The following is a 17,060-nucleotide window of genomic DNA, read 5'->3' on the forward strand; positions in this document are numbered from 1 at the left end:
CTGCAAATGTTAATGCACACAACACAATCAAGTCAGACCACTTCCTCGTAACTTAAATGCACAAGGTCAATAGGGATCTACTTATGGGGCTACTTGCCGGCTAACCAAACTAGCTGCACGCTGGTTTGTTTGCATGAATTTCCTTTTGATTTAGCATATATACTTCCTAAAGAAGTAGTAGGTAACAACAGAAGGTTTGTGAGTAGATCCCAATGCACTTAGCTATATTAGCTAATCCAGGGGGCTACTTTGTTTACTTTCTTCAAACATAAGCGTTTGAAATTATGTGTATAAAGTTTGGATTTATTTGGAAAGTGTTAGGTGGCTCATGCTCTTGCCCGGAATGGTGTTTCTCAAATCTCTGTAACGGAGATGGTGAGTGCAAAGTTTGCATGACCAATTTTAAGTACAGCCACAAGTATGAGAAAACGTATGTTAAACAATATTGGAATTCCTCTTTCAGTATGTATGTTATTGTATGGTAGAAGTGGGCTTTTATCAAGTGCCCTTACAAATACTGTGTTTAAGGAGAGATGTAGCCATCTTCTTTTTCTGCTGTATTGAATTTACCCACACCAATGTGGCTTGAATTTTTGACTGCTGTAAAGCAGCCCCATCCATGCTTTTTTCCCCCTCTGCTAATGCTCACTATAATTAGCATTGTCTACATTTCTTAGTTTTGCGGAGGCATCCATTTTTATTTTAATACTGTACCCATATAAATCAAACACACTTACTGAAAGTAAATCAAGGGTTAGTAGGTTGTCTAATTTCCCCATGCAATTTACAGAGGCAATTATGTGTCAGACTTATAACATTGAGAAAATAGCTTTGAAAGAGTGGTAGAAATAAATATATGTTTTGGATCTCTCTGGAAGCTGGTCAGTGTTATTTGACCTGTAAAGTTGCTACCACTTTTGATGTGAGCTTGGATTTTTCTTCTCCTGAATAACTCAGATATTATTTATGTTGTCATATTTAGAGTCAGAGTGCATTTGCAATCATTTGGAAGCATGTGTAACAAGGGATTGGGAATAAAAGGCACAAGATGGAAGAGTGCTCTTTGTGCAGTAACCAGTAAACGCTGATCTGTTTCATTATTTCACACTTCCAGACTTAAACAAACTCAAGTTGCACTCACTTGTTATCTTTTTTACCCACCTTAAAATGTGCCTTTGTCCATCTGCTTAAATGTTCAGGCACATTCGGATCCATACAGGAGAAAGACCATACAAGTGTGATGAATGTGGGAAGAGCTTTACAGTGAAATCTACCCTGGACTGCCATGTGAAGACACATACAGGTTAGAGTTTTATCACTAGAATTTGTTGTTTAATTAAGTTGGATTTGTTACAGGACCTGCCAAAAGCAACATTATGATGGAATCTTATATAGATAAACCTAAAGGATAGTTTGACATTTTGGGAAATACACTTATTCACTTGCCAAGAGTTAGATGAGAAGATCGATTCCACTCTCGTGTCTGTACAGTGAATATAAAGCTACCACCGCCAGCAGATGCTGATAGGTGGATTTTGTTACCTTTGGACAGAGCCAGGCTAAACGTTTCCTGTGTTTATGTTAACCTAAGCTAACCCACTCCTGGCGGTAGCTTCATGTTTCAGACCTGAATCAGAATCAGCTGTATTGCCAAGTCGGTTTGCACATTCAGGGAATTTTCTTTGGTGACTTGGTGCATAACAATAAACATAAAATGTATAAATATAAAAGTATAAAAATGACAAAAAGTTAAAACTATAAAAGAATAAAAAAATATATATATAAATAAAAATAAAAATATAATAAATCCCAATAAATCCCAATAAATCCCATGAACTTAAACATACACTTCTTTTAATAAAAACATTTGAACATTACAAAAAAACTATTAACAGCTGGTTCTCCTGACATCCCTGAAACGGTTTGTGTCCAGCGTGGGATGGGTCGCCCACCATCTCTCCTGATCGCCTCAGAGTCCTGGAGGCATACAGGTCCTGGAGGGATGGCAGATTGCAGCCAATCACCTTTTCTGCAGAGCAAATGATACGCGGCAGTCTGCCTTTGTCCTTGGCAGAGGCAGCAGCGTACCAGATGGACACGAAGGGGGGATGTGGATGGACTCGATGACGGAGGTGTAGAAGTGCACCATCATTGTCATTGGCAGGTTGAACTTCCCCAGCTGCTGCAGGAAATGCACCCTCTGCTGTGCTCTGTTGGCGAGGGAGCTTTCTTGGTTGAGGTCCTGGCTGATGATGGTGTCCAAGAAGCGGAGGGCCTCCACAGTGTCGAGCCTTGTTGTACTTTGACTCCCTAAACATGAGACATGAGAGTGGCATCAGTCTAATTCACGACAAGAAAGGAAGAAATATCAAATCGTGTTTTACAACTGTTGACATGTGTATGGCATTTTGTAATGGTTTCTAGCCCAACTTGATCGAACCCTTGTAAACTACTGTAGAGGAAGAAAAAGTAAAGTTCAATAAAAGTGTAAAGTTTCCTGGCCTGATTGCAGACTCTTCGTGGCTGTCCTTGTAATGTGATGTTTGCGACAATCAGGACAGTCCCATTACTGCTTTCTTAATAGATCTGTAATACACAAAGAAAAGACAAAATACAGAGAGGGCTTCTGACATTTTGATCACAAAGAGACTACCAGTTGGTGTAGCCTGCCATATTTAGTTGACTTCAGCTAACACTCTCCATATCTTTGCAGGTCAGAAACTGTTCAGCTGTCACATGTGCAACACATCCTTCTCTACAAAGGGCAGCTTAAAGGTACACATGCGCCTCCACACCGGCTCCAAGCCCTTCAAATGTCCTTTCTGTGAACTCCGCTTCAGAACGTCAGGCCACCGCAAAACCCACATCCAGTGCCACTTCCGGCCAAGCAGCGACAGAAACAAATCCAAGCGGCCTGCCTCATCTACTGGGCAAACCAGGCAGGATCAAGACCCAGGGACTGGGCAGGCAGTGGCACCAGGCCAGGGGCAGCAGCCAGCTGCATCTGAGGCCCTTCAACCTGTGGGTCTGCTGCAAACACCCAACTCCGACCCCAGCATTTACCTCCCTGCCAGCCAAGTCCTGACAGGGCAGTTTGACCAGAATCTACTGCAACAGGGACTGGTGGGACAGGCCATCCTGCCTGCCTCTATGTCAGGTAGGGATTATGGATGGGTCAACACAGGTACAACACGTACACACAGAGAAAAAAACAGCTTGTAATTAATGCAAAGAAGACAAGAACGTTTGCATATTTAACTTGGAGTGGTAATAGAGTAGCGTAGAAGAAGACATTCAGGAGTCTGACCCAAGAGAGTAAAACGGAGGCACTAAATTCTGTTGTCCCTCAGAGTCACCCAACAACACATTTTATTGGCATTTGGCACGTACTCTGATCATAATGTCTGGTTGATAATTAACGCTCCGAGGTTTGTGGGTGTAACTGAAATGCTGCCAGCAGTTTCAGCACCATTGCCCAGGACAAGATGAATTACATCACAATGCCAGGAGGAGGAAAGTGCTTTGTCACCACAGTCACCTCTTGTGGGCTCCCCGTTCTTCCAATCAGAAGTTACCATTTGATCTGTTCAAATTTTTTTGACCTTTATGTGGTAACAAAAATCCCCCAAAGAGCCACTAAAGATTCACTTCTGATGTTTGTACTCAGCTTAGCTGCATTTCTGAGGCAGAGAAAACATCTAAGGTTTCTAAGGAGTATCTCTTTTAGGCCTCTCTAACAGGATTTCACACTTCACGTCACACAACAGCTGAGCATTGAAGGGTTTGCCGTGTGAAATGTTGATAAAATTTCTTGGTTCTTAAATAGTATGAAACTGTAAGTGGAAATGATACTGAGCCTTGACATAGAAAGAGGATTTTCAAAATTATATGGTTATGGTTATATGGAGTTTGGTTCCTACTAACAACTGAACCTTTAATACATTAGGATCAGTAACACTCACTGAAAAAGTGAAACATGTGTGGAGGTAGTTTTATGTTCAGGTTGACTCCCTTTCCTCAAGTTTGGGCTCAAGAATGGCTCTTTGTATTCCACAAAATGGAAATAACCGCATGGTTTCTCATTTGAAATATGATGTTATATAAGTGTTTAATAAGCGTTTTACGGAGCAACAGTAATTTCTGAATGCTGCACTGTGTACGTGCTATCTGCAGTCATGAAATTACTTTCCCTGCACACCTCCTGGAGCATGACAGTTAAGGAGGTGGCCAAGGACAGTTTACTGTCATTGCTTCTTCTTCAAGCTCATCGCTTCAGATCTGCAGATACTCAGACTCTCTCTCTCTCTCTCCCCCTCTATCTGTTTTTATCTACATTTTTGCAGGCAAACCTCTCTCCTTTCATCACCTTGAAAAAAAACCTGAATACATTGCCAGTTTTCCTTTGTTGTCTCTCAATTCTTCAGTGGTTCATGAGAAACGCAGTACCCTTACCTTAATTATATTCTTTCTGTAGTGGAAACCATCAAGTCATTTTTGTGCCCCAGAAGCCTAGCAGTGCATATAACGGATGGTATATAGAGCCTTCACATCTGGCCTTTGACATTAGATGAACCTGCCGTTCAACTGCAGTAGTTTTGATTTCAGCAACTTTTTTGTTGTAACTTTTTTTTGGCATGTATAGGTGATTAAACTTAACAGTAGGTTATCTTTAAAATGTAAGCACATGTTGACTTGATGCTGGAAAAGCTCTAACATTAGTACAAAATTGTGTGTGTGTGTGTGTGTGTGTGTGTGTGTGTGTGTGTGTGTGTGTTCTACAGCTGCAGGAGACTTGACTGTGTCTCTCCCAGATGGCCTGACCACACTGGATGGCATCCACCTGCAGTTGACGCCTGCCAACCTGGTGTGCCCCAACGTCCAGATCTCTGGCATCGACACCAGCAACATCAACAACATCACACTACAGGTTACCCACACCTCCTACTGAACCTTGTGTAATAATTTTTCAGTGTCGTCACCTTGAGTTGTTAAAAAGTAAGGTTAATTAATGTGGACCTTTTCAGCTGCCTCTCAAAGAGAGCTTGTGCTCTGCAGCTTATTTTTCATTGAGGGGAATCAAACACCTTTAAGCATCAAACGGAGGTGCAGTTAGGAATAGTTACCTCTCTGTCGTGGGTTTATCTCCTAAATGACTCAAGTGTTATGATCCACACGATCATATATAATGTATGATTATATTACCAAAATACATGCACTTTGTTGACAAAATGTAAAAATTGTAAAATAGATTTTAATTTTATAAGTCAAGAGTTTATAAGTCAAGTTTGAGTACATTCATATTCTGTGAATACATCTTGCCCAACTGTTACTTTGGTCTTTAATTAATCAAATATCTGGTTGTAATTCTTTGTTGTCATTTGATACATTGTTAAATTGAGCAGAAGACAATTGAAGCAGTCAACTTTATAATTAATCTTGGGGAGTATATAATTTCCTCCAACTTTCGTTCAATTATATAAACAGATTAGTTTGTGCAGTGTGGTTTTTGCATGTGTTGTTATGTCATCAGCTTTATTCTTGATGGAGTAGTTCTTAATAACATGCATTTTACTTGCACATTTCAGTTACACAACTATAAATACAAAACCAGCCTGCCAACACTGCCTTGTAATTAGGATATGATTAAGGTTTATTTGTTTTGCGTGTAATGTACAGCAATGATGTAGGAGGATTTCAACGACTATTAATGAGATAATGCTTTTTGCTGCAGCTGCTTTGCTATAGTCGTGTTATATTTGCTAATGATGGTTCATGCGCAGGATGTTGCAGCCATAGCTCTACAATGTTAGATTTGGTGTTTTTTGCTTTAATGTGACCAGTGAGCATATATGCATTAAACCAAATGAGCAGTCTAGTGGAGGGGAAATCCTGCAATCCTCCAAGAGCGCCAGAATTAGATTCAGCAGAGCTGTTGTACCCATGGTGAGTTTTGTTCAGTCAGCTGTACAAGTAATAAATGAAGATCTTTGACACATCTGATCTCCAGACTGGGATTCACATCCATTTTGTTTTTCAATGGCTAACTGAGATTTGAGTATTGGAATTTGTTCAGTTGTGCCATCTTCCATCTACAACTGTAACCCACAAACAATAGAAGTAATAAGATTTCCTGGAGGTTGTTGAAAGTCAGTCCCCCAAAAATATAGGATGTATAAGGGGGTTCAAACATTAGATTACAAAATTTTACCTCAATTCTTGGAATGTATTTTGCATCGCGGATTTAAGTAGTCAAAAAGAAAAGCTATGAGAGGGAGGACTTTCCCTGAATGATCCTGAAATGTTTTTCAAACAGCTACCATCTGGCCTCAGGCTGTTGCTGTTTCCCCATACATTTCCTCAAGTGTTGCATCATGCTTCCTCTTTCATCTGGAGTGGTACCTTCTCTTCCAGATCGACCACGCCCTCCTCCAGCAGACCTTACAACAAGGCGGCCTCCTGTCACAACCCCTGAGCGTCGACACTGGCCTCGTCTCACACTCTGGCAGCCAGCTCATGTCTACTACTGACCCCTCAGTGTCTGCCAATGTCGTCATCCACCCACTGACCAGCCTGGCCCTGCAGCCTTCCGCCATCACACCCGCTCAAGTCACGATGTCCGGCCTCTCTGAGCAGGATGCTACAGGTACGTGTGACGGCCTTAGCTGAGAAAAGGACTAAGCAGACACTCTCTGTCGATGATAAGCTGAATAACTGACCTATGGTTTCTGCAGGTTCTCAAGACCTAAGCCATGTTATGGGCAGCTCTGGGCTGATAACCGGGGGGACCGGCGGTCAGGAGATAACTCTGACCATCAACAATCCCAGCCTGACTCAAGCCCTTGCCTCAGCTTCTTGTTCCAGCGCTGGATCAGGAAACCCTCAGGAGATCACCCTCACCATATCAGGTATGGACCACTTCATACAACTCAGGTCCATTATAAAACCATACCAATACATGATGGCTCTGCCTGTGAGTGGGCCCACTAATCAGAATATCAGAGGTTCAATCCCCCAGTTCCTCCAGTGTGCATGTCAAAGTCTCCTTGGGCAAGATACAGCCGATGGCTGTGTGTGATTATTAATTTCTCTGAATTTCTATTAATGTCTCTGATAGAGCCTGACTGATATGGGATTTTTAAGATCGATACACATTTTGACATTTGAGGATTTTAAAATCCGATATTCAGATATATTGGCCGATATTCCATTTTTTATTCTTCTTTTCAGAAACACATAGCAAAAATAAAGATCATCCCTAACATTTGTTATGCATAGTGACCTCCTCAAGACTATGAGAGCTCATCAAGATAACATGATATAATGCAGTTTAAAAATAAACTTTTTTTAGTGTTATAAATAGTACTTTCAACAAAAGTACAGCTGATTGCTGTGTTTTGTGGTGCTCCAAACAAGTGTTGCCAACAAAGGTGTTGCAAAGTGCCCTCTGGTGGGCAAACTATGCAACAACAACACTCATAACATGATAGACGGCTCTGTCTTCCATCTCTTCCATTCTCAAGTATTGTAATTATAGGACCAGTGTGTAAGATTTAGGGCTATCTATTTGCACAATGTGGCAGAAATTTAATAATTATGTTGTTATCACCCAAAAATGAGATTCGCTGTGTTTCCTTAACCTTAGAATAAGCCCTCTATATCTGCATATTTTCACAGCAACTGTAGGTTCTTTCATGCTTGGAAGTGTTACTAGTTATTTTCAGAGTGTATCACGAAGTGTTCCTTTGTGGATTGAGAAAAACAAACAATTTACAAAACCCAACTGGATCCGCTGAAAAAGACATCATGCATCAAATGCAAACAAAAAAAACGCATCATGACAAAGCTCGAAACAGGCCTGTTTTTCTGAGCTACTTTTTAGAGATTCATCGTTCTCACAGGACAGCAATGCTACAGATACCATGATGCAGTGCTGTAGATTAAATTACCCAACAGTACATAAAGTTGATAAAATTAGCTTAACCTTAAACATCTATAGCAGTACAATGCAACATGCACATTAATGCAGCAGTAATATTAATCCAGCAACATCAGATATAATAGTAAAACTCTGACACGGACCAAATCTATGCATAATAAGTACTTTACTTTTAAAACTTTAAGTAGGTTTTGCGGATAATACTTTAACTAAAGTAAGTTTTTAAATGCAGGAATTTTACTTGTATACAGTATGTAGCTATGTTTTTGCAGTGGTGGAAGAAGTACCACACTGTGAAAAAATTCTACACTACACTAGCCTTGTCTCTTTACAAGTACTGAAGCAGACTATCAATAATACCCAAACAGACAAAATACAAAAAAAATAAATCTGTGTAACACCTTTATTGATTTCCTCACACAATAATAACTCGCAGCCCTTTCTTTCATTTTGAAACTGCTTCACTAATAAAGATTTAAAGCCTCAGTGTTAGAGGTTATGAGTGATACACCTTCACAAACCAATTTTTTCTTTGTACATCATCTCCAGCTGGTCGTAAATCAGCTGGGGATATACGTTTTATCCACAAGGTAGAGGTAAATTGTAGCAATTGTGTCCCTTTCTCAGAGCCCACTTGAGTAAATATAGATCATTCCGTACCTAGTATTTCCTCTGGGCAGTGGGCACTACTTCAACCTCTTTTTTTTGTAGTAGTAGTTTTTTTTTATTTTTAGTAGTTTTTTCCCCCACAAATTATTGCCTGAAAAGAAATGTTTTGCTTTCACTAGAGGCACTGGAAAATAAGTCAATATCACAGTGCATGGGTTCCAAACAAAATGTCTGAGGCCCAAATATTCTACATCTTATCCTACAATAATATAAGAAGAAATAAAAAAGGATCTTCAAATTTGCGCTGCAACGATTAATTGAATAATCCATTAGTTATCAACCATTAAATTAAACGCCATTTATTTTGAATCATTCTTTTAAGAAAGATTCTCTGATTTAAGCTTCTTGAATGTGAATATTTTCTGGTTATATTAATCCTCTGTGGCAGTAAACTGAAAGTCTTTGGGTTGTGGACAAAACAAAACACATCTTGGGCTTTGGAAATCACTAATCAACATATTTCACAATTTGAATCTGACATTTTGTAGACCAAACAACTACTCAATTCATTGAGAAAATAACCAACAAATTAATCGACAATGAAAATCATCATTAGTTGCAGCCCTACTTGAAATGTGAATGAAGGGGAAAAATAAATTCTCTTGGATTCTGGACTAAAAATAGCTTTTGTTTTGCAGGTCAGGATCTGCTCTCCCAGCATAGCAACCCTAATGGTGCCGAGATGAATGGAACCATTAGGCTGGCGTCGCCACTCAATAGCCAGCCCACCAGCGCAACCCTGACTATCAGCAATGACCACCTCCTACCTCACAGCCCCCCCAACACTGGAATGGCAGGTTAGATATAGTTTCTGTTTGTGTGTGTGTGTGTGTGTGTGTGTGTTTGTTTGTGTGTGTGTGTGTGTGTGTGTGTGTATCTAGGTTTAACTAGAAGGGTTTCTTCTATCTGAAAAAGTTACACAATATTACTCAGAATTTCTAAAGACAGGTCCAGTCCCTGAAGCAGCTGTTAGATCTTGCAGAGGTGCTCTTAAGTAAGACAGTGAAAGCTTATTTTGCAACCTTGGTTTTCTAATGAAAATTGAATCAAAAACTGCTCAGTCTGTGGGGATCTCATCTTTGATGTTGTAAGCTTGAAGTCATTATGCCACAGCAAGATCCAAATTGGAAGGACAAATTTTACTTACACAATTTGCCAAAAAGCAGGTTAACATAAGGTGCTGAAGTTGGATGACTAACAAGCTACCAATAGCACTCCATAAGTTCAAAATGTAGCAACTTTTTATTAAAAGTTTTATAAAAACTGTTACAGAATCATTTTAGATTTTTAGTCCCTCTATCCCTGTCTTCGCACCCACTGCCAGCCACACAATCAATTTATGACAGTAAGCAAATACATCTCACTCCTTTATTTATTGAATGAATTTGGGAGTGAAATGTGCCTGCATATACCTAAAGATAATCCTGCTACTCCCCAGGGGTACATTAATAAAGTTATCTAATTTAATTTAATTTAAACAAGCCATCATTAGTGACCTGCTACACTCACCTATAACACCACTTGACTCAGGATCATGACTTTAAACTAATAGCATGGCAACGAAGTGGGAGATACCCAGCTGGCTGTTACACAGATCTGATTAACTTACCACTCATGTGATGGAATAAGCATGCACACTAAGTGTAAGGTCCTTGTCCATACATCTGTTAGCCAACAAGCCATTGCTCCCAACATATAAAGAATGAGACACTGTGCACGTCGAGCCTCTTGCTGGTTTAAACAATAAACCACATTGGCAGAAGCACTGAGCGCCCTTTTTGTAGATGTAACTGAACACAAAGCCTCTTCTTTCTGTAAAGAGTGAATAGTAGCAGTGTAGCTACTTCAAAAGATACATGACAGGGTGTTTGTAGTTCACTCACATGTTTAGAGAGAGCATGAATGCCGCCACATGAGAGTAACTTTAGCTCAAATTCCTTTAATGGTTGAAGAGGATCCTCCTTTGCTTCCAGCACCAGTGATAGATCTCAGGATAATAAAACGTAAGCATTGATGGAGAGGCTCAAACAGTCTGTCGATCAGTGCCCTTTTCATGAAACGCCATGCTAGGTGTGTGCCCCCACTTTGGAGTCATCAAAGTGTACTGTGTGTATGAGGCTGAAATAGCTGACAGATTTTCTAGACTTTCAAGGTAGGCTTGCCCTGGTTTGCACCTCCCACTGAAATGTAAAGTTAGCTGCATTTGCAAATTGTTCCTCCTTAGTTCCTGTTGCTTCACACGTCAAAGCTTTCCGTTCTCGCACGCCACATATTCTGTTCACATTTGTGGCAGATTTACCACTCAAAATTTGTAGTCATTTTCAAAACAACTGGTCTTCTGCCGATTATGACAGCTGAAATGAATGTTTCTAGCAGATTTTATCGGTCTCAGCTAGCTAGCTTAAATTGACGCTAGCTAGCTAAGACTGAAAATCTTCTAGAAACAATACGCTAACTGTGAGTTAGTTAAAACCTGCATCTCTATTAATTAAGAACCCCGTAATAGGGCCTTAAATATATACATGCTGGCTACATACATGACCTGAACACTAAAAGCAGACTGTAAAGCTACATGTCCCAGGAAAAGGTTTGCATATGTTATTTACTTTGGAAGAAACGGTAGGTTTGCTGCTGTGTTTTTTTCTTTGGAAAGGCAAAAGAATAAAACCATCCAAAGTTGTTCCTAGGTTCTTCCCATGAACTAATCTAACCTGCGACCTGTGTTGAATGTCCTCCATCTTTCTTTCCTCTTTTAATGCTATAAACTTAATCTCAAATGAAGTGCAAATTCATGTCTACTTTACATGCCTGTAGGATTAAGTTTGAAAACTTAATATGTGAATTATTGTCATTTAAATATAAATAAATCCGAGATAAGAAAGCAAAGGGTTTGTGTGGTGAAGTGAGCAAATATGATTTGTTTAGTCAGAGATGGCTTCCTGATGGTTCTATTGACTGGCTCACTTGTCACATAGAAGTTTAATCAAATTTCCAGTCTCATCTCTCTCTCTTCATTACCCTCCTCTCTCAACTCAAGTGGAAAACATTCCCACTGCTTCACAGAGACACAGAGAGCATCCCTGCTTTTGTTGATTAGACTGAAGCAGTCCTCTCAGGTACAGGTAGAAGAATTCGGTCAGCCTTTTTCCCTCACACCATGAGCAACATTTATTTGATTTCAGGCTGCGCATTCAGCAAGTAGGTTACAGTAAATTAAGGAGTTGGTTACCTTGCTGAGAGTCGCTTGCGACATTTCATCTAACTGTGGCTGCTCCTTCTTGTTTCATTTTCCCTTCAATATTTAAATCTGATCAGCTGTCAGCTGCAGCTGCTTCACAATGAAAGCCACTCAATGCTTTTGATGTGAAGCAGCAGCAGCAGTGGAAACTGTTCAGTTGGCACTGGCTTAACTTATTACAGCTCTAATACAGCTGTAGAAGAGTGACCAATAGACAGTAAGGCTGATATCAATGTGATAAAATTAGAGTAACACAATAACTAGCATTGTTTACTGTAAATCCCTCATGTGTAGGTAGGCAATTTGAAAAGTACTATTTAAAGAGGTCATTTGAATTGTATTTAAAACGGGACTGACTTTGTGAAAATATTATGGATTATCACTAAAAAACTCAGTTCTCATGGCATATTTTTCTGTTGTGGCAAAGAACAGTGGTCACCATTCAAACACGGTTTGTTCTACATCTATTCAAAAAGAAATGGTTTCACAAACCAGTTGCGGAAGTGGGTGTTAAAAAGTCATATCACACTGACCTTGCATTCTATCTCTCACCTGTCAGTCTCCAGCCTGCCACCTAGTACTACCTTATCACATACTGCTGTGTCCCAGAGCCTAGTGATGTCACCAGGAGGCGTGTCCACAGATAACAGCGTTACCCTGACACTGGCAGATGCTCAGGGTATGCTGGATGGTGTCACTCTAAACCTCAATACACAGGTAAAACGCATCTGTGCACACACGTTATTTGGCATCATGGCTGATTTAGATGTATTTGTCAAGACTGTCTGATTCACTAACAGAAACAATTAAAACATCACTGATGTCATTAAGCTTGTGCAGTGATCAAACTTGTCATGTCATTTGTCAGCTGCCTTACCAGAGTACATTTTGATCTTTAGGGTCAGACATTTCCTGCAGTGCTGAATGACTCCGGTCTAACGGGACAGCCAGCCAGCTCAGGCCAGCAGGTCATACTGGTCAGCCACCATTCGCAGTCCACAAACGGAGCGTCTGACAATGGATACAATGTAAGGGGCATTTGTCTTGTATGATTAGTGTGCTGTTTTAAGATATCCAGGAGAGGGACTGTCAAACAAAGGTGGAAGTAAGATTTACATTGATGAATTGAGAAAACGCTTAAGATGGCAACATGATAATCCCCAAAAGTGTCTACAGGATTTATCTTAACATGAATGAAAATCAGGGGCTGCCTGGAATATAAAAAACAACAACACATTTATTAATGTCAAAAACTGTTTTATGGAAATATGCTCAATTAGGTGTTAAAATATTTGACATAAATATTTATGGCATTTTGACTATTTTGAGGCATTTTGCCTATTTATTATAAATATTATTAGAATTAAAAAATATTTGTGTAGGCATGAGCTTTTGTGAGTAATTGTAAATATGCTGCTCACTAATCCTTGTATGTGATCCAGATTACTGACGATTCCCATAAAGGTGGGAAGGATGGTGAGACGGAGGCTGATAATCGGCACCAGTGTTACTACTGTAATCAGGTGTGCCAGAATGCCAACACGCTGCGACGCCACTGTAGACAAGCTCACGGCAAGGACCGCTGTCACGTCTGCAGCCTCTGTAACAAGGCCTTTAAGCGAGCTACACACCTGAAGGTGAGGACGCATGTAAAAACTGTAGACTCGGATGATAAACGGGTTTAAATTCAAGGTCCAGATGGGTTATATTTAATGCTGATATCCATCCAGCTGCTGCTTCCTATCAGTAAACAGTGTCGCCACTTCTTTAATGAAGAATGTGTCCTTGTATATGAATGAATAGAAGTAATAAATAAAACTGTGAAGGTTTTATGAAAACAATAAATATACTCTTACCACAAAATCTTACTTTTAGTAATTAGTGCCTGTAACTCAGACTAGGTAAGTGATAGATTCAAAGAGTCACTGAGGAAAGGGATACCATTAACAAAGTGCTCTCATCATTTGAAGCAAAAATAAGGGGTAATACATCAAGTAGCGTTTCAGATAGACTCTGAACAACAAAACACTTAAACTGAGAGGTGTTTTGCAGCCAAATTAGGGAGATCAGTGTCGCTGACAATCCTCTTCACGTGGTTGAGACACTCGAGCATGTAAATGCCGGGGCTCTCAGATCAGGAGGAAAGAGGAGGAGGAGGATGTGGCTTCGCTAAGCTCTTTCCCCACCCTATGTCATATTTCCAAGCAGAGGCCATTGTGCCATAGGCTTTTACTTTTGTAAACGTGCCTCAACAGGCTGAGCAGTAATTGTCTTCCATAAAAGTAACAACACTGAAATTAGGTAGATGTCACAGTGAGAGTGACCAAGCTTCGTCCTCCACATGTCCCCAGGGTGCTCATTAGTCTGCAACAAGAACGTGGGTGATGATTTTTGATTGCTGATAAGGCCCAGTGGTGAGAAAGATAAATTGGTAGCGCTGTTATGTTTAAGTTTGTTGGCCTGTGGATAATATTTTCGCTGTTTAATTATAGGTAGACAACCACAACCCATGGCTTTATAATTTGAGAACATGGAAAAATAATTTAATGATTGATGAAGTTTTAGAATTAATTTCTGCAGGTAGTGTTAGATTGATTATGAAACGTCAGTAGACTCTCACAGGAAGGAGCCAGATAAATGAAGGTGATTTTCTGTATCGACCCTCTGTGATAAATCACGTCATCTCTAGCTTTGACTCACTCTCACAATTACCTGGTCACCCGCAATGACCATTCTGCTTTTGTTCACAATGGACGCTCATACACTCAGACATATATAAGTTAAAAGTTGTGCAGTGTTTTTGAGGTGTAATCTTGAGAAGATTGATACCACTCTTGTGTCTGTCCTGTCTACAGCCAGCGACCTACTACCTTAGCTGAAGTCTGCAAAAAGAGGGAACCAGATTTCATGGCATGTCCAGATGTAACAAAAAAACTCCTACCAGCCCCTCTATAGCTCACTAATTAGTGCTCTAGATCTTGTCTGTTTACGCCATACAGAAAGTGAAGTGTAAAAATGGTTGCTGCTGGTGTAGCTTGATATTTAGCAGACAGACAGGAGAGTAGTATTGCTCTTCTCGTATAACATTCACAATTAAACATAATTCACAAAATGTTATGTATTGCTTTGAAGTGAGTATCCTGACATACATATTGATTGGGTTCATGATGAGTAAAGCAGAGAAGTATTTGGCAATGGATGTGTGTTTTGTGCGTTTTTCCCAAACTTACCCAAAGCACTTTTAATGAACACTGCCCCAGAATGACCCCAGACTTTTTTATCTCCTTATAAACTTGATGCAGATAACAGCATAGGCATTTTTGCCCTTTCCCCTATCAGTAGTCTTATTATGCCATTGTTTCCATTTGCTTTCCTGTGTGCCTGTCTGCTTTGTGTTGCCCATTTTGACTTGAATACCACAGTATTAAAGCTAAGCTGAGATATTGTCTGATATAAGCTTAAGTGCTCAAGTGTCAGCCGATGAGGTCATTTGGAAAAGGTGACACCACTGAGTACTAAATGTCCTGCTCCGTATGTCTTGGTCACATTTTTAAAACTCTTAAATAGTTATGCCAGTCTCAAAAATCTAGTATTGTCGAGCTATACATAGTCTTGGGAGTAACGATTGTTTTTATTATTGATTAATTTGCTGATTAATCATTTGTGTTATTTTTTATTTGTGTACAAAATGTCAGAAAGTAGTCAAAACGTTGCTAAACCATCACACATGACAAAGATCAGCATCATATCCTCACATTTCAGAGGCTGGGACTAGCATATATTTGTCATTTGTGCTTATAAAATGATTACCCACATAGTATCAGATAAATTTTTTTGTCAAACGACAAATCAATTAATCAAATAATAATTAAACATTAAAAGAAACATGTGGTGCAGAAGTACATAAGAGCGAAGGGGCGACCATATAAATAACAAATAACAAACAGCAGCAGGTGCAATAAAACATTATTTGAGTTTAAAAGCTAGTCTAAAAAGGTGGGTTTTGATATTGATTTGAAAGAGTCCATGTCGCTGGAATCTCGGATGTGTATGGGTAAGGAGTTCCATAGGGAGGGGGCTGTGATGGTGAAACCTCTGTCGCCCTAGGTACGGTGCTTGGTCCTGGTTTGTGGGGAGAGGAGGTTGGTGTCAGAGGAGCGGAGGTTACGGGAGGGATTGTGGCGGTGGAGCAGGTCTGTGAGGTAGGAAGAATTTTGTACTGAATGCCTTGGGGAACGGGAAGCCAATGAAGATTCTGGAGGACAGAGGTGATGTGGTCACAGGTGCGTGTGTGGGTGAGGAGGGGGGCTGAAGTGTTTTGGATATATCGAAGTTTATTTAGGGCTTTGGCAGGTGAACCATCAAGGTTGCTATTACAGTAGTCAATTCTGGACGTAATGAAGGCGTGGATCATGGTTTCAGCAGCAGAGAAGGTGAATGATGGGCGGAGACGGGCACTGTTTTTGAGGTGAAAGAAGGCAGTCCTGGTGACATGGTTGATGTGGTGTTCAAAAGTGAGGTTGCTGTCAAAGATGACTCCAAGATGTGTGGGGATGGAGACACAGTGGAGTTGTTGTTGTTGATTTGGGGCCGATGTTGATCATGTCAGAGTTATTGTAATTGAGTTGTAAGAAGTTGGTTTGCATCCAGGTTTGTATGTCGGTGAGGCAGTTGGTCAGAGTTGCAGAGGTAACTGTGGTGATGGATTTGGTGGAGATGTGGATCTGGACGTCATCGGCGTAGCAGTGGCAGGATGTAAATGATGAACAGGAGAGGACCAAGCACCGAACCTTGGGGGACACCTTGTGACAAAGGAGCAGTGGAGGAGGTGCAGTTATTGATGTTGATGAACTGTTGTCTGTTGGTGAGGTAAGAGCGGAGCCAGGAGAGTGCGGTGACAGTGATCTTGGAGTAAGTTTCCAGTCGGGAGAGAAGAGTGGAGTGGTTGATGGTGTCAAAGGCTGCAGAGAGGTTGAGCATGATTAGGATGGTGTTGGCTAGATTTTCCAATTTCCATATAAAGTAGTTTGCCTCTAAACTATAAAATATTTTAATTATTATTTTATAAATATATATATATATATATATATATATATTATGGCATGCCGTTTAGGAAATAATATATATATATGAAGTTTGTCAGTCTGAATATATGGAATGGAAGTCTGAATATATTTAATGAAAGTCTGAATATATGGAATGGAAGTCTGAATATAT

The 17,060-nt window shown here is 40.1% G+C and overlaps 1 protein-coding gene across 3 annotated transcripts in view; it reads left to right on the forward strand.

Annotated features, from left to right (window-relative positions):
• The window catches only part of LOC123968010 (zinc finger protein 236-like), a 71,763-nt gene that overhangs the window by 42,896 nt on the left and 11,807 nt on the right, over positions 1 to 17,060 (forward strand). For all 3 annotated transcript variants that reach the window (XM_046044464.1, XM_046044466.1, XM_046044465.1), the window contains exons 21-29: positions 1,200 to 1,303; positions 2,714 to 3,157; positions 4,782 to 4,927; positions 6,412 to 6,643; positions 6,732 to 6,905; positions 9,244 to 9,402; positions 12,403 to 12,560; positions 12,743 to 12,871; positions 13,286 to 13,480. In XM_046044464.1, coding sequence (XP_045900420.1) covers positions 1,200 to 1,303; positions 2,714 to 3,157; positions 4,782 to 4,927; positions 6,412 to 6,643; positions 6,732 to 6,905; positions 9,244 to 9,402; positions 12,403 to 12,560; positions 12,743 to 12,871; positions 13,286 to 13,480 — 1,741 coding nt within the window. The remainder of the gene's footprint in view (positions 1 to 1,199; positions 1,304 to 2,713; positions 3,158 to 4,781; positions 4,928 to 6,411; positions 6,644 to 6,731; positions 6,906 to 9,243; positions 9,403 to 12,402; positions 12,561 to 12,742; positions 12,872 to 13,285; positions 13,481 to 17,060) is intronic.

This window comes from Micropterus dolomieu, linkage group LG03 (genome assembly GCF_021292245.1).
Source record: "Micropterus dolomieu isolate WLL.071019.BEF.003 ecotype Adirondacks linkage group LG03, ASM2129224v1, whole genome shotgun sequence".
Lineage (NCBI taxonomy): Eukaryota > Metazoa > Chordata > Actinopteri > Centrarchiformes > Centrarchidae > Micropterus > Micropterus dolomieu.